The sequence below is a fragment of the Equus quagga genome, chromosome 13 (genome assembly GCF_021613505.1).
Source record: "Equus quagga isolate Etosha38 chromosome 13, UCLA_HA_Equagga_1.0, whole genome shotgun sequence".
Taxonomy (NCBI): Eukaryota; Metazoa; Chordata; class Mammalia; order Perissodactyla; family Equidae; genus Equus; species Equus quagga.
The window spans coordinates 24,563,125-24,585,269 of NC_060279.1; the positions used below are offsets into that span (position 1 = coordinate 24,563,125).

Genomic DNA, 22,145 nt, shown 5'->3' on the forward strand with positions numbered 1-22,145 from the left:
ACTGGGTCATATAGTTTGGCATGTAGGCCAGGTCACCTTGGGCTTCTCTAGCTGGGGCAGCCTTAATCCACATCACTCATCACAAGAAAAAAAAATTTGTTAACTGTGTGGTATCAGATGTTAACTAGACTTATTGTGGTAATCATTTTGCAAGATATACAAAAAATGAACCATTATGTTGTACAACTGAAACTAATATAATGTTATATGTCCATTATATCTTAATAAGAAAAGTTCTCAATTTTCAGAAATAAATAGGTTCTTTATCAGATTTTAAAATATAGAGATATATAAAGTAAAAAGTGAAGTACCCACTGTTTCTTAGAAGTAACTATTTTAAACAGTGTATGTTTTTACAAGAAGTGTTCATATATATTTATATTGGTTATTTTTTAACAAAAATGTGGTCATACATACATACATATTGTTTTTTCACTTGTAAGTATATTCGAGATATTTTCCTAAGAGCACATATCCCCTTTATTCTTTTTAATGATTTCTTTGTATTCCATTGCATGACTATCTCCAAATTTATTTAGCCATCCCCCAGGTGATGGATATTTAGATTGTTATCAGTCTTTGGTTGTTATAGATAATGCTTCATTGACCCTCTTTGTATGTGTATTTTGGTTTTAATTGAGAAATCTTTCAAACATTCAGAGTAGTAGAAAGTAATTTAGCAAGCATTCATTTATTTATACTGTCTCGATTGTACATGCTGACAATTTCTCACTTCAAATTCTTCTTTAAAAATGAAAATATTACAGGTAGAGTTGAGGTCATCTTAGAACTTAGTCCCAGAGGTAATCACTACCCTGAAGCTCTGTGTCTCCTTGTTTTCGATGTTTTAATGTTTTATTACTTAGGTATTTATCTGTAAAACGCGTATAGTGTGATTGTGTAATTTTTTAAAATATATTTACACAAATGATATCATACTGTGATATTCTACACCTTGCATTTTACTCCCAACATTGATTTTTGAAATCTTTTCATTTTGAAATAATTATAGACTCACAGGAAGTTACAAAACTAGTACAGAGTGTCCTGTCCCCTTCACCCAGCTTCTCCAAATGGTAACATCTTAAATATGTATAGTATAACAACAAAACCAGGAAGTTGACATGTGTAGAATATTGTTAATTAAACTAAAGATCATATTTGAATTTCAAGTTTTTATACACTCATTTGTGTATTTTATGCACTCATTTGTGTGTGTGTGTGTGTGTCTATGCATATGTGTCTACAGATGCATGTAAGCATATATTTAGTTTTATAAGAAGCTGCCAAACTATTTTCTAATTGCAGTTGGTTGTATCATTTTCCATTCCCACCAGCAATATATGAGATATCCAGTTTCTCCATATCCTCGCCAGCATTTGATATTGCCACTCTTTTTGATTTTAACTATTTCTAATAAGTATGTAGTGATATATCATCGTGGTCTTAATTTGAATTTTAAGAATGGCTAAAGATGTTGAACATCTTTTCATCCTTGTTTTCCAACTATATTTCCTCTTTGGTGAAATGCTGTTTCACTTCTCTTGCCCATTTTCTAATTGAGTCCTGCTAACATTTATTCCTTTCTTATTGCTTTAAAAATGTGGACATACTTTAAATTCTCTCTCTTGGTCTTTAATTTCCTCTTATGGCAAGCTTTTCTACAACTAGAAGTATTTGAGGGGAGTCCAAGCTCCTCAGTTGATGAGGCATCTGGATGTGGTGATTGGGTTTGCCTGTGCCATATACCATAAAGTTTCACCTGGTTCAGACCAGCTTCTCTGTGAAAGTTTTAACCCTGTGGGACTCCCAACCATGTGATCAGTGTGAATTCTGGTGCCACACTTATATATGGCACACACTTGGGGTTCTGATTTCTCACAGATAACCCTTTTTCTATCCAAAGGCCCAGACAGATGACCAGTTTCCTTTTTACATCTCTGAGATATGGGGTAGAGATTTTCTGTTCCATATTCCTCTGGCAGGGTAGCCCTTTGTCATCCCAGCAAGAGCACATGGGTCCCCTTCTGTCTCCTACAACACACACCCAGTTGTGATCATCCCTGCTTGTGAAAAACTCCGGGGCTGTTTGGTTTCAACTCCTACTGGCTGCTTTGGTTTTATGTTCATGTTATGTTTCTGGTATCTGAGATTTGGAACTTTCCTATTTCCTTTTAAATGTTTGTTTTAACTTTTAAACACAATGTGTTTGGTATAAATGGACGGCTTACCCTGTTTACTTAGTCTACTCTATTGATTGTTAGCTCTCTAAATACTTGTGCTAGTATAAATACATTACTGGATAGATTACAAGAAGTGGAATTAAGGAGAGGGTACGAACATTTAAAACTGGGTAGAAACTGCCAAAGTTCACGCAAGGTTGTCCCAGTTTACACTGCCTATCTAATCACAACTCCCAGTTTTTTTCTTCTCTCACCGTTATCAGTATTCATTGCTGTCCGTTGTTTTAGTCAATCTTAAGTTTTGAGATTTTAATTAATTTTTAAAGGAAGAGCATCTATTTTAATCAACTGTGGAAGGATTTGGTCTGATAAATATAGAGGATGCCGTCCTTACACGCGTGAAAGTGCTGCCACGGCCGCCCGTGAGTAGGAGATGCATGAGGAGCATGAGATGGCCCTGAACCAACCATCTCCACAGGCAGCTGGACCGAGATGTAGAGAGCAGACGTTCACTTATTGAATGAGTGCACAGCCAGGCTTACTGTCCACGTGCCCAGGTGATGCAGGAGCGCTGTCCTCTGCTGAGAGATAGCAGAAGGTGGGTACGTCTAGGCTGAGTCTGTGTAAGGGTCCCCAGTTTTCCAGTCCCACAGGCCAGAATCCTCAGTAGTGGCTGCCAGGATGCATGTGAGCAAAGGTGGTGTTATCCCTTTTCCTAGAAACAGGCTCAGTGTGTGTTGAAATTGAGCTTTCCTGCTCCTCTTATTTTGCTTTTTGGGTGTTGACTCCCTCTGGCTCTTCAGACTCAGGGAAAAGTGACAACACTCCAGTGGAACCTCATCACCCCTGTGGTATTCTATTGCTCTGAAGAGGAAAGTAACCTGGGCAAGAGGAACCTCTTACACAAGTCCCTGGGTTTTGAGGTCATTTGCCTTTCATAAAGAGTCTTTTTAAATGCTCAGCACTGTCTCAGTATGGAATAGGCTGTGCCTGTAGTACTTTGTCATTACTGGAGGTGTTTTGGATGACCACTTGATGGCACGTTGAAGGTGAGCTTGGGAAGTGTGGCTGAACTAATGGCCTTCCCATTGCCTTCCAGCCCTGAAGCTCACCTGTACCTGATCACCCCGTATGCACCCAGGAGCCATGGGGTTCCTTCTCACTGTGCTCTCTTACCTGATGGCTGGGTCCTCTGGGGCGATTCTCTGCTTTTTTCATAGGAGGGCTATATTGTGTATGTGTTTATCATATTTTAATAAACTTTGTTTATTCAAGGTAGGCAGGGGAAAAGTCAAATATTCAATGATGCCAGGGATCAACTTTGCTCTTGATTTGGTAAAAAAGTTATAAACGATCAGCTGAAATGAAGTTTAAGGATCTTCTGCAGCTTTTTGTTTGTTTGTTTCTTAGAGACAGGATGATGTAGTGGAAAGAGAAGGGGGTTTGGAGTCAGACTGACCTGAATCCTCATCCAAAACTCCACTACATTCCAGCTGTGTGACTTTATAAAAGTTACTTAACTCATCTTTCCCCTCATTTGCATGGTATAAGAATACTACCTACCCTGAAAGATTGTTGTGGTGCTTTAAAGGACAAGCCTGATCTTATTACTGCCTGCTTCAAAATCCTTTAACGTCTTCTTATTTCTTTGGATAAATTTAAATTTTACACTTGACTTACAAGACCCAACTCTCCTCTCCAGCCTCATCTGGCAGCTTTCCACCCACTCTTCGTGTCAGCCAGGTGGCACTCACACTTGTCAAATTCTCTCTTGCCCCTGGGCCTTGGAACATGCCCTTTCCTCTGCCTGCAAACCCTTGCTCTGTCCCTTGGCTGGACTAGTTCCTACGCATTCTTCAAGTCTCACTGTAGACATCTCACATTCCCTTCGAGGCCTTCCCAACTGCCCCTGCCCCACCCCTGGCCAGGTAGGCCTCCCTTTCGGAAGCCCTCCTTGCCATGTGGAATTTCCTCTTTGAGCACTCACGCCCCTGGGAATGCTGTTGTTTAATATTTGCCTGCTCCGATAATGAAAAGTCCATGAAGGCAGAGGTAGTGTCTCTTGTGTTTATTCTACAACCCTACCATCGAACATGGGGCCAACACATATAAAGTGCTTGATAAGTGCTCATTAAATGAATGAAGGGAGAAGGAAGCAAGCACCTAGTTCAGTGCATGACACTTAGTAGGTCCTCAGTAAATATTGATTCTCTTTCACATTTAACTCCTTCACCCCTCATGAAAGTTTTCTGCCATCATCATGGATCACGGACAACTATTTTTAGCTGATTTGATAAGGATGGCAATGTTTCCATGACTCAACCTCATCACTTATTCTCAATACTTGAATTTAAAAAATATAGCTGAAGATTTCAAAATAAAAAGTTAAAAGAATACAACTGAAGTACTTCTCAGCAAAATAGGAAGAAATCGAGATCATTGCCCAATTGCATTTCAGCATGGGCTTATATTTGTGAAGGTGTCATGTGGGTTGGTACTCGACTTTGACAAAGTATTTGGGTTAATACTTTTAATTGCTTCCCAATGCCTTTATCTCTTCCATAAAGAACAAGTGCATCATGGAAAAAGTTCTAAGAATAGAGCCTGGCTGGTTTATGGGGAAGGGTGTTTATGGCAGGAGTTAAGCAGTTGTTGAGCTCAGGGTGCCTGAAACCCCAAATCAGGCTTTATTTTGTGGCTAGAGCTTCATTCTCAGCCTCGTTAACATCCAGTTCTCCCTTTTTCTTAGAATATGCTTTTTCTGGTGGGGACGGAGTTTCCCCTCGCTTTGTAGTCATAAAGACCCACATTGTTTCTAAACAGGAGGTTTTTGGAGCTGTACTTTGGGAAAGGGAAAGAGATGCACATATAGGTGCCGAGGGAGGGGTTGTGCCTGGAGTATGGGGTTTAGAGGACCAAGATTTCTCTTCACTCACCAAGAGAGAATGTTTGAGGCAGTTGTGGTGGATGATGGTGGTGGTGGTGTTTGTGGTGGGTATTCTGTCTGTGTCTTTAAATGGTCAATGAAGCTAGTTTGGTGGGTGAAGTTGTGAGTACCCTGGGGGCCATCCTCAAAGAGGAAATTCTCAGTATTTGACTCTGGTTTCTTCTGCTGCCATCATCCAAAGAGGTGATGGCTGACACTCCCCATGAGGTGGCGATCTTGAGGCTGCTGGCCCCTCCCACCCTTGTTAGGACCCATCTTGGCTGTGGTGAACTGGCCATGTCTTCAAGCTCTGAGGGAGATGTTAGAGTTTGCCCACAACTTTGTCCGGTGCTACTCCTCAGTTCCAGCCCACATCCTCTTTCCTGGAGTTCTGCAGTGTCTCGTAGCAGGCCTCCCTGTGCTTCCAGGCTTGCCTCTTCTGATCCTTCTTCACATGAAGGCAATTACCTTTGCACAGAGCAATTGATTGTGAACCTCCTTTACTTAAAATTCTTACCTTTGCATAAAAGGCACGTCAAGACTTGCCTTGCCTCTCCCTTATGTTTAGTTTCATTTCCCAGTTTTGCCCTCTCTAGACCCCTAACACACAACAACAACAACAACAACAACAAAAAGCCAACAACTCATATGCTTCAGCCACACCAGGCTCCTCCCACACTGAGCTCTTATACCACCTCCTTTACACATCTAAGCCTGGCATACGCTGTCTGCTGAAAACGTCCTGCCTGAGTTTTGTCTGTCTGTGGCCCATCCTTCAAGGAGGATCTTGACAATCACCTCACATCTAAGTCTTTCCTGACTACCTAAGTCAATCTGTTGTCTCCTTTCCTCTTCTCCTAAAGTACTGTATCCAGGCATCTCTTACCACTTGTTGCATTGTATTTTAGGAGTTTGTTTGCACATCTCTCCTCTGTTCCAAATTGTGGCATCTTTGGATCCTTCTGGGTAACTTTTGGTGTCCAAGTGTCTGTGGTTATTTTTATTAGGAGACCATAAGAGTCCACAGAATTGATGGAGTCTGTGAGGCCATTTTGTCCATTTCTTTTTGGAAATAAATTTATCTTATCAGTCCTCCTTGCTTTCCAGCCATGTCAATTCCGTCATTCTTGGTCCCCAATCCTTGAGGAAGCTAAGGCCTTTAGGTGAAAAGAATGTATTCCATGAACTGATTGCTAGAGCCTTCCTGATTCTCATCCAGAACCTGCTGAACCAATCTTTTTCTTTATTTGCACAAAAATATGAGTTTTGAATACTGCTTAACTGTTTACAGGAAGAATTTATAGATTTATACATATTCCCACACACATATCTCTGCAAGAGCTCTATCTTGATTGACTTAGTGTGTCTGTAGCCCCCTCTCTAATGGTTTCCTCAGCTATCCCTTCATTTCCTGACATGTCCTCCCTTCTCCCCACTTTCCCACCTTGCACACATTTACATGTACACATGTGTTTGTGGTTCACATTTTTAATCCATTGTTTGTTGTCTGGTGTGTGGATAGTTTGTCCGTTCCCAATCTGCTTTGGAGAGCAATGCCTAGCTTTGTTTAAGTTGGTTCAGGATATTCTTATGGTGCAATATAATGTCATAGTTTAGACTTATGCTGTCCAGTATGGTGGCCACTGGCTGCATGTGGCTGTTGAGCCACTGGGATGTGATTCAGCTGAATTGAGAGGTGTAGTAAGTTACATTATACACATTCGATTTCAAACTTAATATGAAAAAAAGAAAGGAAAATATCTCACTAGTAATTGTATATATTGATATGTCACTTGTTGAAGTGATAATATTTTGGCTATATTGGGTTAAATTATTGGGTTAAAATACTAAAACTAATTTTACTTGTTTCCTTTTACTTCTTTTTACATGGCTACTAGAAAATTTAGAATTATAGAGGAGACTCACATTTGTGGCTTGCCTCATCTCTGTGTTGGTTAGTGCTGGTTTAGACTATGGGTTTTTGAATTAGATTTTGGTTTGAATCTCAGCTTCACCACTTAATTAGCTTTGTGGTTTTGGGCAACTTAGCATCCCTGGAGTCATTTTTCTTATCTATAAAATAAAGACCAATATCTCCCTCACATGGTGGTTGTAAGGATTAAATTGTATTTTACGTGTAATGTACTCAGCCCAGAACCTGGCATGGGAGCATAGGAGTTAAAAGCATGGACCTTGGTGTTAAACTTGACAAGGTTTTCAACACTGGGCTGTATGGCTTAAAACCTTTGTGGCCTTGGACAAGTTACTTTACTTCCCTGAGCCTCAGTTTCTTCATTGTAAAATAGGGGTGATAATAGTATGCACCTCATAGAGCTGTGATTATGAAATGTATTAACATGCGTAAAGGGCTTACTAGCTCAGGGTAGGCCATACAGTGAGTACTCGATAAATGATACTGATACCATAATACTTGTGCGAGGGCATATGCTGGAAACTTTCTTCATGTTAAGTGGTATATGTAGACCCTGGTTTTTATTTTTATTTTTCATGACAGTACATATAATTGGAATATGGCCTTAAGATATTACATATTCTCTCTCATCTCTATTATGGTTATTATAATGTTCTATGAACATTCTTGATGTTATATTTTTGTCAAGAATTATATTATTTGGATCTTCTTTTATGGCCTCTTCTTTGGTTTTAACTGGTCAACTGGTCATTCATTTATTCAAGTGACTTTTGTTAAGCACTTACTATGTGCTGGGCATTGTGCTAAGGACTGTCTGTGTGGTGGTGAGAAGACAGACAAACACCTTGCCCTAATGAAGCTCACAGTCTAGTGGGGGAGACATCTGTAAAAAAGTAAATATACAGATACATGTATTATTATTATAATTCCTGATGAATGTTATAAAAGGAACAAACCTGGTGATATGACAGAAAGTAACAGAGAAAGGGAAGTAGAGGAGAGTCTATTTCAGATAGGCTGGTCAGGGAAGGCCTCTATGAGGAGAAGACACTTTACGCCAAGACCTAAAGGTTGAGAAGAACCCATTCATGTAGGAGAGGAGGGTTTGAGCTGCCCCACAGTGGGAGAAGAGCTTTTGTATTATTGCAGAAAGCCAGTGGGATGGAGTGGTTGGTGAGAGAGTGAAGGGCTTAGTTGAGTTGGAAAGATAGATGGCTTGTAGATCACAGCATTAGAATGTAGATCTTGTTTGAAGTTCAATGTAATGAGCTGGAAGGTTTTGACCAGGGAAGTGACATGATTGAATACAAGTTGCTGTATGGTGTATGAATTTGAGGAGGGCCAGAATGGAAGTAGGAAGAGGTTGGGAAGCCACTGCCATGCTGTAGAGAGAGGCGATGGTGCATTGGATGAAGTTGTAGAAGTAAGCTGGAGAATAGTGAAGGGATCCTAAGTTACACATATTTGGTGGTAGAAGCAACAGAACTCCCTGGTGGATTAGTTCTGGAGGTTTTCTTGCAGGGAGATCTGAGCTGCACATCTTTGTGATACCACAACAGGAAAGAGTGGCATTAAGACAGCCCAGCAAAGAGAGTGTTTCACGAAGGAAGATGTGTACGAATCTTCTGAGAGGGTGAGTTAGATCAAGATGGAAGAGTCGTTGGATTTAGCAACATTGAGATTGTTGGTGACCTCGACAATAGCTATTTCATTAGAGGTTGGAGGCCATAGTAAGACTGGGGTGTGTGGTACATGATTGGAGGGGAGAAAGTGGAGACGTATTTAGACTAATCTTTCAAAAAGTCTGGCTATAAAGGGGAACGGCAAAAGGAGTTTAGCAAGAAAGGAGAGTTGATTGATGTCTAAAGATGCTGATGAAATGATTCCATGTCCAAGGAGAGGTTGATGGAATGAAAAGAGAGAGACTCATTGTGGGAGGGAACTGGGTGTAAAGCACTTGAGGAGGGGGAGAAGGATGAGATTCAGAGCACATGAGAGGAAGTGGCCTTTGGTAGGAGGAGGGCCTTCCTCTACTGAAACAGGAAGGAGGTAAGTGGGTGAGGGAAGAAGCCAATTTGTAGATATGTGACCACTGGAAGATTCAGGAGCCTCTCTCTGTACCTATGTTTTCAGTGATTCATAAGGCAAAAACATGAGCTAAGAGTGAGCTGTAGCAGAAAATAGCCCTAAGAACTTAGAGTGAGATATTATGATCTCTGATCCACGTTAGCAAAAATCACCTTGCATGGTGAGTGTTGCTTGACACGGAAGGGTTTCAGGGTAAGTGGAGTTTGGTCCTGCTTCTTTCTTAATCTATTTACAAGTGGTTTGGAGACTGGGGTAGTTACTCTTCAGGAAGATAGGCTCTGGCCAATGTGGCTGGTTTGGGACTTTTTTTTTTTTAAGATTTTATTTTTCCTTTTTCTCCCCAAAGCCCCCTGGTACATAGTTGCATATTTTTAGTTGTGAGTCCTTCTAGTTGTGGCATGTGGGACACCGCCTCAGCATGGCTTGATGAGCAGTGCCATGTCCGTGCCCAGGATCTGAACCGGCGAAACCCTTAAAGCAGAGCGAGCAAACTTAACCACTGGGCCACGGGGCTGGCCCCTGGTTTGGGACTTTAATTGAGAAGTCCTGGAGAATGTCCACAATGGAAGATGCTGCCTTTGATTGGAAGCTGGCTTTATAAGATAACAGGATGGCATGTTGCCATCATTCAGAGGTCCTATGCAAAAGCAATAGTTTATCAAGAGTCAGTATACAGTAGAAGAAAAGCATTGAATTAGGAAGCTGGACTTGGGCTTAAGATCCTGTTTTGTCATCTGCAATATGACTGTGAGCAAACCATTTACCTTCTGGGTTTATTTTCTGAATTTTTGAAATAAGAAAAATACAAGTCTTCCCATCTCATGAGGTCGCATGAGATGTGATGATGTATGTCAGTGTGCTGTGAAAGGTATTTTAGGCTATACAAATAGATTAGTGAAAAGACGCGAAGGCTTAGAGCTGGCAGCCTGGCTTGTACTCCTAGCTCTCTGCTTACTCACCCCTGGGATGACTCAGGGTGAGTCACTTCGCCTCTCTGAACCTCCATTTTCCCATCTGTAGATCTCCCTTACGAGGTGATTATAAGATTCAAAAATACAATAGAGGACTTTGGAGGTAAAAGTGGTAGGGGAATGTGATATCTGATTTCCCTATTCTTCATCTAGGGAAAAGCCCTAACCCTATTTCCCTTCTAGAATCAGTCTTCAAGATGAGCATTCTTTGGCTTTGTTATTAATGGCCTGTAAGTAGCACTTCCTGTGGGCCTGAGACTGGGTGTTGTAGGAGGAGGGATAGGGAGCGGGTGAACTAGTGACGTTGCACTAAAAGTAGTATCTGCCTTAGGAGGACTCCTCGTCTGATTGGGCATATAGGACAGACACAAGCCCACTCTTAGGAAGTGCATTCTGGAAGGGCTGCCAGCTCTCTGCCGTTGGAAGCTTGCACTGTACAAGGCTAATCAAATGGAAGGAATAGAAGCATATGCTCACACTGATAAGCTCAGAAAAGAGGTGAGGGGGATGACTGACTGCGGTGGTCACCAGCACCACTACACCAGGTAGTTCTGTCTCCGTGTTTGGTGAAGCTGTTTCTCTGCAAGCTTCTGAAGTGTCACTGAGCATCTAACATTGGGCAAGCTCATTATGGCTGGGCACAAGGTCGGTATCCCATCTCTTTTGACTCTGTACCCAGAGACTTCCTCCCTTTGGAGGACACTAATCCCTTTCCAGGTAATGATATTCTGAATGACCCTGAGAAAGCTTTTTCTCCTGAGGATGGCCATCATGGAGCTCCTCAGAGCGGTACTGTTACCTATTGTCCTGGTTTGAATCTATTCCCATACACGCTTCTGAGGAGGAAGCTGGGTCAGTCTCTTGGGAATCTTTCTGATCACCATGAATAATTGGTCATTTGTCACTGCACTCTGAAAAGACCATTAGAGTTGGATACCTAACTGGATGCAAAATTCTCTTTTGGTCAGGGAATTTTTCTAAAGAATATTCATTTTGTGTAATGAAGAACTCCATGGAATTTCCATCTTCTGTTTTCCATAGCGTTAATGTAAGAGTTATTATGAGAGTGAAATATATAGGATCTCAAGTCAGACTATAAAAGCCTAGCCTTATGGGAATCATTCAGAGCCTTTAACATAAAGATTTGGCAGAGAATGTCTCACATTTATCCCAATCAAATATCGTAGCATCTAAGTCTGCTCTTAGAATGCAGATACTCTATAGTTTCAATGCGAAAGGCTGCATCCAGAGGTGGGAAGAGAGAAAGTAGATACAAGCCCCCTGGCTAGCCTATTGCCTCTGTCAACCCCCTTTGAGAAGATATTGTAGGAATAGCAGCAGGAGAAGTGTCTGTGGTCAACCTGGCATTTTGGAAGGTATGAAGACACTATTGACTCAGGGCTCACTCAAGCAGGGCCTAATAGTGTCCTGGAAAGCATCAGAATGGGAAATCCACTTAGAAATAATTATGGATTATATCAAACTGTCACAGGAACAGCCATTTTTCTCTGAAAGGGCATTTCCTCTTGAGGGCTTGCTACCAAGAACCATGGCGCTCCAGGCGACTTTGGTGTACAATCAGCAGGTGACTGCTTACCTGTGGATTCTTTTGAGTTCTTGCTGAATAGTCTTATCACCCAGACTGTATTTTGAAAACATACAATAAACCCCTAAATATCTCACCTCTCTTACCTCCTGCCTTTCTCTTAGCCCAGGACCCCTTCCTTACAATGCTTGTAATTCATCGATATACAGCTGATTTTTTTAAAGTTAAACTTCTTATTTTGAGATAACTTTTAGAAATAATATGAAGAGATCCCATGTGCTCTTTACTCAGTTTCCCCTGATGGTAACTTTCTGCAAAACTGTACTGCAACATCACAACCAAGATACTGATATTGGTAGAGTCAGGATACAGAACATTTCCACTATCTCGAGAATTCCTCATGTTGCCTTTTTATAGCCACACCCACTTCCTTCCTGCCCTCCCTGCCTCCTTAAACCCTTGGCAACAACTAATTTGTTCTCTGTTTCTATAATTTTGTCATTTCAAGGATGTTATATAAATGGACTCATGCAGTATATTATCTTTGGGGATTGATTTTTTTCAGTCTCTGGTGATTCATCCAGGTTGTTGCATGTACCAGTAGTTTGTACCTTTTTATTGCTGAGTGGTATTCTATGGTATGGATGTACCTCAGTTTGTTCAACCATTCACCTGTTGAAGGACATCTGGGTTGTTTCCAGTTTTTGACTATTAAGAATAAAGTTGCTATGAACATTCACGTACAGGAGTATGTGTGAACATAAGTGTTCATTTTTCTGGGATAAATACCCAGGAGTGCAATTCTTGGGTCATATGGTAGTTATATATTTAGTTGTTTAGTAAACTGCAAGACTTTCCTGGAGTGGCTGTTCCATTTTATATTTCCACTAGCAATATATGAGTGATCTAGTTTGTCTGCATCCTCACCAGCAGTTAGTGTCGTCATGTTTTATTTTAGCCATTCTGATGGGTGCATAGTGATATCTCATTGTAGCCTTTTTTTTTAATGAGGCAACATTGGTTTATAACATTATATAGATTTTAAGTGTACATCATTATAATTTGACTTCTTTACACATTACATCGTGTTCACCAGCAAAAGTCGAGTTTCCATCCATCACATCCGTCTCATTGTAGTTTTAATTTGCATTTCCCTAATGGCTAATGATGTTGCATGTCTTTTCATGTGCTTATTTGCCATCTGTCTGTATATCCTCTTGAATGAAATGTCCATTCATGCTTTTTCCTCATTTTCTGATTGGATTGTTTGTTTTTTATTGTTGAGTTTTGAGATTATATATTGTAAATTATATAGTCTGGATACTATTTCTTTCTTGGATATGTGGTTTGCAAATATTTTTTCCAAGTCATAGCTTAACTTTTCATCCTTGTAAGAGAGTCTTTGCACAGCAAAAGCTTTGAATTTTGATGAGATCCAATTTATCAGTTTTTTTCTTATGGATTGTGCTTTTGGTGCCAAGTCTAAGAACACTTTGCCTAGCCTTAGAGCCCCAAGATTTTCTCTATGTTTTTTCCTAAATTTTTTCTTTTAAAAATTGACACCTGAGCTAACAACTGTTGCTAGTCTTCTTTTTTTCCCCTGCTGTTTTCTCCCCAAATCCCCCCATTACGTAGTTGTATATTTTAGTTGTAGGTCCTTCTAGTTGTGGCATGTGGGATGCCGCCTCAACATGGCCTAATGAGCGGTGCCTTGTCCGTGCCCAGGATCCGAACCCTGGGCCACTGAAGCGGAGTGCGCAAACTTAACCACTTGGCCACGGGGCTGGTCCCTCCTAAAATTTTTATAGTTTTACATTTTACATTTAAGTCTGTAATCCATTTCAATCTGTTTTGAGATCTATTTTTGACATTTTTGTATAAGATGTGAGACTTATATTTGGGTTCATATTTTTGCCTTTGAATGTCCTTTGCTCCAGCACCATTTGTTAAAAAGGCTGCCTTTCCTCTACTGAATTACTTTTTGCACCACTGTCAAAAATCAGTTGGGCATATTTGTGTGGGTCTATTTTTGGGTTCTCTATTTTGTTCCATTAATCTAAAAGTCTGTTTTTCTATCAATACCACACAGTCTTAATTACTGTAGCTATATATCAAATCTTGAAACTGGCTAGACTGATTCCTCCTATTTATTCTTCATTTTCAGAATTGTTCTGGCTGTTCTAGTTCCTTTGCCTTTCCATATAAATTTTAGAATAATCTTGTGTATATTTTATAGTCACAAAAACTCTTGCTGGCATTTTGATAGGAACTGTGCTAAATCTGCATATCAATCTGGAGATAATGGACATCTTGAGTACACTGTCTTCTAATTTACAAACACAGTATGTCTCATCATTTATTTATGTCTTTTTTGATCACTTGTATCAGTATTTTTTTGTTTTCAGTATAAAAATCCTGTACATGTCTTGTTATACTTAAACCTAGGTAGTTTTTGAGTGATTATAAATGGTATTGTATAATTTTGGTGCTCATTTCTAGTATATAGAAATACAGTGATTTTCGTGCATTTATCTTGTATTGTGTGACACACATAAGTTCATACGTAGATTCCTTGGAATGTTCTGTGTACAACATTATGTCATTTGCAAATAGGGATAGTTTTATTTCTTCCTTCATGATCTGGATACCTTTTCTTTTCTTTTTTTTGCCTTATTGAATAAGAGTTCAGTGTTGAATAAGAATAGTGAAAGTTAATATCTTGCCTTGTTCTTGATCTCAGGGGGAATGCCTTCTGCCTGTCACCATTAAATATGATGTTAGCTGTAGGTTTTTTGTAGATGCTCTTTATCAAGCTGAAAAAATTCCTCTCTATTCCTATTTTTTCTGAATTTTTCTCATGAATGGGTGTTGAATTTTGTCAAATGCTTTTTCTATATCAATTAATATGATCATGTGATTTTTTTTTCTTTAGCCTGTTAATATGGTGAATTATATTGATTGATTTTAGAATGTTGACTCCGCCTTCCACCCTTGAAATACACCCTACATAGTCATTCTTCTATATATTGCTAAACTCTGTTTGCTACTATTTGTTAAGGATTTTTGCATCAGTATTTATGGGAGATATTGGTCTGTAGTTTTCTTCTTTTTGTTCTGTCTTTGTCTGGTTTTGGAATCTGCTTTTTCTGTGGTGTTTGGCTATGGTAGGGTGGTTATTATTTAAAAGTTTTCTGTCCTTTGAGGCTGCCTCTCTCCCAGTTCTTTTGTTACAGAGAGGGAGCATTTGTTGGGACTTTTTTGTCTGCACCCATTGGTGTTTCTAGATTTCTGGCTTCTTCTGCTCCAAGTCAGGGAATATATGAGGCAAAAAGCAAACCCACAGAACTCAACCTTCTGTTGTTCCTAGCCAGTTTTCTTTCCTATCTCTACCTTCCAGAGTCTTCTTATATTTGTTTTATATATAATGTCCAGGGCTATTAGTTGTACTTAGAGGTAGGCATAGGGGAAAGTATGCCTACTCCATCTTTCTTGAAGCAAAAGTCCTATTCAGCTTAATTTTATTTGCTTTATTCTTACAGGTCAATCCCTTTTCCTGTCTGAAGTCTCAGGGCTCAAGCTTCCTTAATCACCCTCATATAAATTTCTTTCCATTGGAGAGAAATTAAAATTCCAGGCCTGGAAGAGCCCTGTGCATTGGTGGGAGGGGTGGAAACAGTTCCCAAACCCAAAGAAGCACACCGGACACTCTGGAGTTCTTGCTTTTGCGCACCTTTTAAGGCCTGGGGCAACCATAGGGAACGGATATTCATTCAGATTATTTTATATTCACTAAGAGGTCTTTAACCTCTAGAGGAGAAAAGAAGTTCCCAAGACACAAGAGGATGTTTCACCTAGAGATTTGTAAGAACCTGTAAGAGGCACAGAGGAGCAACTGGTGGGCTGGGGGTCCCTTCCAGCTTGGGCTGGCTTCTAGAAGCATAGCTTTTTGCCTTTGACTATTGAAGGTGAAACCCATCTGTGATACCTTCTTGGAGCTAAGTTTCTCTGGACTTCATCTTTCACTGAGTCTGCTTCCTTAAAAACCTGTGATTTGGGAAAATGTAACCTTGACGTGGACCCGCATGTGCTTTCACTCCAGGTAGCCCTAGTTTGGGATCCTGGTTCCATCTTTTGCAAACTGTATGACCTTGGAGTTTAGTCAGTCACTTAAAAACCATCTTGTAGTGCCTACTCTGGACAAACCACTATGCTGGGTTTTTAGAATAAAGTAATGGGTACCTTTCATTGCTCCCTTTTCTTCACTTTCTAGCTATCAGCAAGTCCAGCTGGTTTTACATAAAAAAGATATCCGAAATCAGACTACTTTTCTCCATCACCCCATCTTTGTTCCCAGGCTGTTGTAATAGCTTCTCTCATTCTGTTCTTCCCTCTAACCCTTTGCCTCAATTCATTATCTACACAGCAGCCAGGGTGAACTTTTAAAAACATGTATCGGATTATTATTCTCCTGCTTAAAACCCTCCAGCTGTACTCAGAAATACTGAGAATAAAATGCAACACTTTCCCAGGGTCCACCAGATCCTTTGTGGTCTGGTTTCTCCTTCCCCTTTGAGCTCATCATCTTCCCTTTCCTCTGAATTCAGCATGCTTCAGTCACACCAGAATTCTTCCTTTTCCTGAAACTACCAAGCTTGTCTCACCTGCAGGTCATTAGACCAGTTATGCTCCCTGCCTCAGATAATTTTTCCAAATGAGTTTGAATGGCTGGTTCCTTGTTGTCATTCAGGTTTCCCTTCAAACTCTCTCTCTCTCCTATTTGTCAAGTCACATCCTATCAACTCACTGTGTGTCTCTCCCACTTCTTGTTTAGCTCTTATCACAATTTGAAATTATCTTGATTTGTCTGCTAGACTGAGCTCTAGGAAAGAAGGAGTCATGCTGTTTTCTTCATTGCTGTATGTCCAGTGTCTGGAACAGTTCCTTGCACAGAGCAATAAATATTTGTTGAGAAAAGTTGCTTAATTCTCTTGATCCTCAGTTTGTCTCTTGTCACCTAGAATAATAACTGGCTAATAAAGCAAGGTTGTATTTAGAATTAAGTCAGATAATAAATGTATATGGAGTATTTAGTACAATGCTTGGCTCACAGTAAGCCAAACAATAGTTTGTCATTGTTTCATTATGATTATTTATATTATAATGTTTACTTCCATTCTCCCATTCTCTTCTAGTACTGTTCCTGTACCTAATGGTCTGTTTGGAGTGTCATGAGTATTTGTCAGTGACAGATGCTGACTGGTTAGGTGCTTGCAATGAAATCCTAACATAGTTCTCTCTTGGCTGTGTTTTTCTGTACAGGTCCTGCAGCTGGGCTCAGACATCCTTCCCCAGTACAAGCAAGAGGCACCAAAGACTCCCCCTCACATCATCTTACATTACTGTGTTTTTAAGACCACGTGGGATTGGATCATCTTGATCTTAACGTTCTACACAGCCATCTTGGTCCCTTACAATGTCTCCTTTAAAACCAGGCAGAACAACGTGGCCTGGCTGGTTGTGGATAGCATCGTGGATGTCATCTTCTTGGTGGACATTGTGCTGAATTTTCATACCACCTTTGTTGGACCAGCTGGGGAGGTGATTTCCGACCCCAAACTCATCCGCATGAACTACCTGAAGACGTGGTTTGTGATTGACCTTCTCTCCTGTTTGCCCTATGATGTCATCAACGCTTTTGAGAACGTGGATGAGGTTAGTGCCTTTATGGGTGATCCAGGGAAGATTGGTTTTGCTGATCAGATTCCACCACCCCTGGAGGGGAGAGAGAGTCAGGTACATCCCTCAAATCTCAGACCTTGTTGTCTTGTCTTTAAAGCTGGATTAAATGTGGGTGGTCAACGGAAGAGTAATTGAATGAGTGGGAACTAGCATGACTGATGTCCGGAACAGAGGGAGCATGCTTGATAAATATCCTTGCCTGCTGTTCTTGTCCTTTGGAGCTGCGGAGGCCCTGCATGTCAGTGATTGGATGTGGAAGAGACCAAAGGCTTCCCTCTTACTCCACATGGAGTGCAAGCTGCTGGCTCAGGGGTGGTGGGGCTGCAGGAGCAGGCATGCACTGTCACTGCATTGGTGAATCTTTTACTCCGTATGCAATTGCTGAATGCCTACCTATTCATTATTCTAATTATGGCGGCTTGTCTATCCTCTGCTGCTGACCTTTGGCTGTTTCATAGCTAATTAACTCCTGGCAACAAAGACACTGTTTTCCTCCATGTTTACTTGCTTGCTTGCTTTTTTTTTTTCTTTTGGTAAATGTTGGAAAAGAATGAGTTGTTTCTCTGCTAAAATGAGTTTTGGAGGTGACCGGGCATTCAGTTTTCCACATTCATCCTTTACTAAATTTGCTGCGGGAGTCAGGCTATGGTTAAATCAGGCTCTTGTGACTAAGAGGAGTAGTGTTGTGATTGGATCACACTGTTTGGATTCTTAATCCTGCAGGCCACGGAATTAAAAGACGATAAATGCCCTGTAAATGTGTTGGAATCAGGGCATGCTTAAACAGTCAGTGAATGGGTGCCTGAGACATGTTGCAACAGGAAGGGGCAGGGCCATTAAAGTGATTTTCTCCTTTGAAAAAGCAAGTTCTCAAGTCATTGCACTGTCAAAGTCTTATCTGGTTTAAGTGTTCTATGGGGCTTGTCCTTCTTTTTTCCTAGTCCTTAGTTGACACTCCAGATGGATTAAGATAAGGCAGTTCATCTCGTAAATCTTCAGCCTCTTTAGCAATGGACCCTCATTGCCTCAGATTACAGAGAGTCCCAGAGGTCTCAGTCTGGCTGGGCTGTTAACTGAGTGGGTAATCCAGGAAGCCATCTGGAGGCTGAGTTGAGGCAAAACACATTCTCAGGGCTAATGGACTGCTGGGACTTAACCTTGAGATAGTTGGAAGGAACAGTCAGCTCCCTGCCAGGATCACAGGACCTGGCCGGTGACTCTGTGTCTTGCTGGTGGCATAACAATGCCTCTCTGCCTTCAGATCAGTATCAGTAGTGGGCAAGGACTCCAGCCTCTCCCTTTGTGAGAACCCAACTGCCTACCGCTGCTCTTTGCAGGGAAGAAGAGATGCCGTTCAGATGCTGTAGACGTAGGACAACCCCTGCTTTTACCTGTGTGGTGTGTTTCAACATGCTTTAAAATCCCAAGGAAGAGTTCTCTGAGTGACATGTGTTAATTTTGTGGGGGGATTAAATGAGTCGAGACTGATCATTTACAAGAACAAAATCACCCCTAAAGTGAATGTTGGGATTCTTAAATGTGAATTTTAGTACATGTTGAGAAGGATATTTTTCTCCGTGAACACATTTCTAGAAAATTTTATGTTCGTTAGTGAGGAAAAGATGATCATTTTGGCTTAGATAATTCAAATGAATTATTTCAACCTAAAAGAGCTTCTTATACACACATATGGGAAATGAAATTTAACTTTAAAAAAACCACTCAAGTTTTTAAAATAAACCATTTGCTATTTATAACAATGGCATTGAAATTTTACAGATAAATAGAACAGTTCTTCGGCTTCCCTGGGTTCTTATTAAACATTGGCAGAGCTACAAACACATATGTGAATGTGTCAAGATTACCTTGGAGGTTAGCAGAGCAGACGGCTTCTTCCCAAACACTGTGTCTGCTGTGTTGGAACTCCTTTGCCATTAATTGTAGGGACCCCAACACGGCTTCTGATTTCTACTTTCATGAAATAGATTGTAGACAGGAAAAGCATCATTTATCTGTAGCTTTCTAGTTGCCAAAGAGTTTAGCATCAAAGCCTTACTACAATCTCTTGATCGTAAGTAATAATATGAATATTAAGGGGCTGTAGCTACGATTTGCTTCCACAAAGACTTGGTTTTGTATCTGGTAATTCCTTCTAAAGCTTTGGTTGACACCCGAAATAATGCCTTTTTGTGACAATTGTGGTGGTGTTGGGGGAGATCAGCGTGAGGAACCTGAATATTTGGCTTCTAGTTCTCTTGGTATCACCTATTAGGAGAGCCAGGAACTGTGTGCATGTCATTTAGCCTTTCTGCAGTACAGTTTTCCTATCTACATCTTGGAGAAAATACTACCTTTCTTGCCTGAAGGCATGGCATTTGGACAGTGGGTTATTTGAGTTCTCTGGTAGCTGTAGTTTGGTGAGTTCTGAAATCTCATGTGCATGAGTCTCACCTCCAGAAGCTGATTCTAAAACAGGAGGCCTGGCACCCTGACCTCTTACCTGCAGTGGGGGTGGGAAGAAGGTGGGATGGGATGAGGGCACTTACAGGGTTAGGATAAGTAGACCTATTGAAGGTCAGCGCCCAGTAGGACCATGGAGGTCACCTAGTTTAACCTTTTTTTTTTTTTTTTTGAGATTAGCCCTGAGCTAACATCTGTCGCCAATCCTCCTCTTTTTGCTGAGGAAGACTGGCCCTGAGCCAACATCGTGCCCATCTTCCTCTGCTTTATACATGGAACGTCTGCCACAGCATGGCTTGACAAGTGGTGCACAGGTCCGCACCTGGGATCTGAACTGGCAAACCCCAGGCCGCCGAAGCAGAACATGCGAACTTAACTGCTGTGCCACTGGGCTGGTCCCTAGTTCAACCCTTTTAGCTCACAAATAAGGAAACAGACTCAGGGGGAGTATGACTCACTCAAGATGGCACAGCAAATCATATGGCCACAGCAGTAATGAGTCCCCTTCTGACTCTTCTCTGTTCTTAATAGTGACAGTGTTGATAAAATAGGGATAAAATACTGAAGGACACAGTTGAGTCAAAACTGATTGAGAAGTTTCCTGTATGTGGCTCACCCCTTCCCTTGGCTTGGTGATTGTGGTGGGGACATTGGATACAGGGCACAGGGAAGTGGGCAGCTGCATTTTCCCCAAGGCAACTGTGTTGCCATGAGATGGGCAGTTTAAGATGCTTGCAGAGGGACAGACCCAGCTTGATTTTGCAGCACAGGCCTTTTGTTAAAAGGCACCATTGAATTAGTAGGAATGAAGGGCTAGTGGGGCTTAGAGGAGGTTGGGGAGGCCATGAAGAGCACCCCACCCATCAAACCTGGACTAGGCTGGGGAAAATCCCTTCGGTGGGAGAATTCTGATCAATGGCTCACTTTCACCACAGGCTATCTTGTTACCCATGCTTTTGGGAGTTGCTTATCTAAGATTGCAGCTCCCTCTGCTCGAGCTCCTTTCTCTGGGAGAGTGTGGGGACAAATAAGAAATTATTGACTCATTTCTCATAAAAAATGCATGGAGCTGAGTTCTCTCTGGTGTCCTCCTAATTATGCCAATGGAATTGTGTCCCAGTGGATACCACCAAAGAAGAGGGGAATGAGCGGTGGTGGCTTTGCCATCTGTGTGTATGTGGGGTTGGGGAGTGGGTGTGGGTCTTGGGGAGGGGGGCTCTTGAAATGAAAGGATTGGACCCACCCAAGGCTTGGGTTAAGAAAGAACCAGGCTAAACTGCTAAAGCCAGCAATTGTGAATTCAGCCCTGTGGATGTAGCCCATCTCCATGCTTTAAGCCACACCAATGATCCCTTTTGGCTCCCCTTGTTTCACTTATGTAGATGGCCTACATTTGCGTCATTCTCCAGTCTGTTGGTAATAATCTGTTTTGGAGGCTGTTTGGGAATATGTTTGCACATTCGTTAAACCGGTTAGAGGACAAAAGGTCTGGAAACTGGGTGAACTAAAGCATGGAATGGCTATGCTGAAGCAAAAGCCAAATGAGTTGCTTTCAAGCACTTTGTGGATTACTGACCTGGTGTACCTCGTGGATTAAAGATGGAATTATTATTCGCAAAACATGTTCCCTCTCCTAAGGAAACCTTATTGCTGATTGCCATTGGTGTGTGGAAATGTAAACAGGAGAATGGAACCGATCATACCATCTTCCAGGTCACAATTCTGGCACCCTGGGGCCTGGAGAAGGCCAGTTATTCCCTTCCATCCCTGGTTCTGTCACCTCAGACAGCAGCATGACCAGCTAGTGCTGGTGACACAGCTGACACTTGCTAAGAGCCCACTCTCACAGGGGATGCTCACCTTGGAGCAGAACAGGACCAAGGTGTGCTGATGAAAGACAATAGCACTGACAAGAGCTTCCCTTTGTCTAGAGCTTTTACCTTTCCCAAATACTTTCCCACAGATTATCTTTATTCTAGCTCTGTGCCAGTGTAGGAACTGCCGTGAAGTGGAATGTGATTTGTCAGCCACGTGTGACTGCCACCCACCTGTGCAAACTTATGAAAATCATTTCATCTCTCTGGACTTTGCTTGCCTCACCTGTAAGATGGGTCCAACTCACTTGGAACCTCCTGTGGCTCTAAGACAGATATTTTTCTCTCTGCTCTGCACATGTGGGGAAAAGGCCAGGTTGTCCTCCTGCCTGATGGCAGCAGTTTTGCGGTCGTAAAACTAGACTCCAGTCTCTTGACTCCCAGTCCTGCGCTTTTCCCTGTGGGCCATGGTGCCTCATGAAAGA

The 22,145-nt window shown here is 41.4% G+C and overlaps 1 protein-coding gene across 1 annotated transcript in view; it reads left to right on the forward strand.

Annotated features, from left to right (window-relative positions):
- The window catches only part of KCNH1 (potassium voltage-gated channel subfamily H member 1), a 357,626-nt gene that overhangs the window by 54,994 nt on the left and 280,487 nt on the right, over window positions 1–22,145 (forward strand). Inside the window, exon 6 of the mRNA XM_046683812.1 lies at window positions 16,967–17,440. Within this exon, the coding sequence (XP_046539768.1) occupies window positions 16,967–17,440 (474 nt within the window). The remainder of the gene's footprint in view (window positions 1–16,966; window positions 17,441–22,145) is intronic.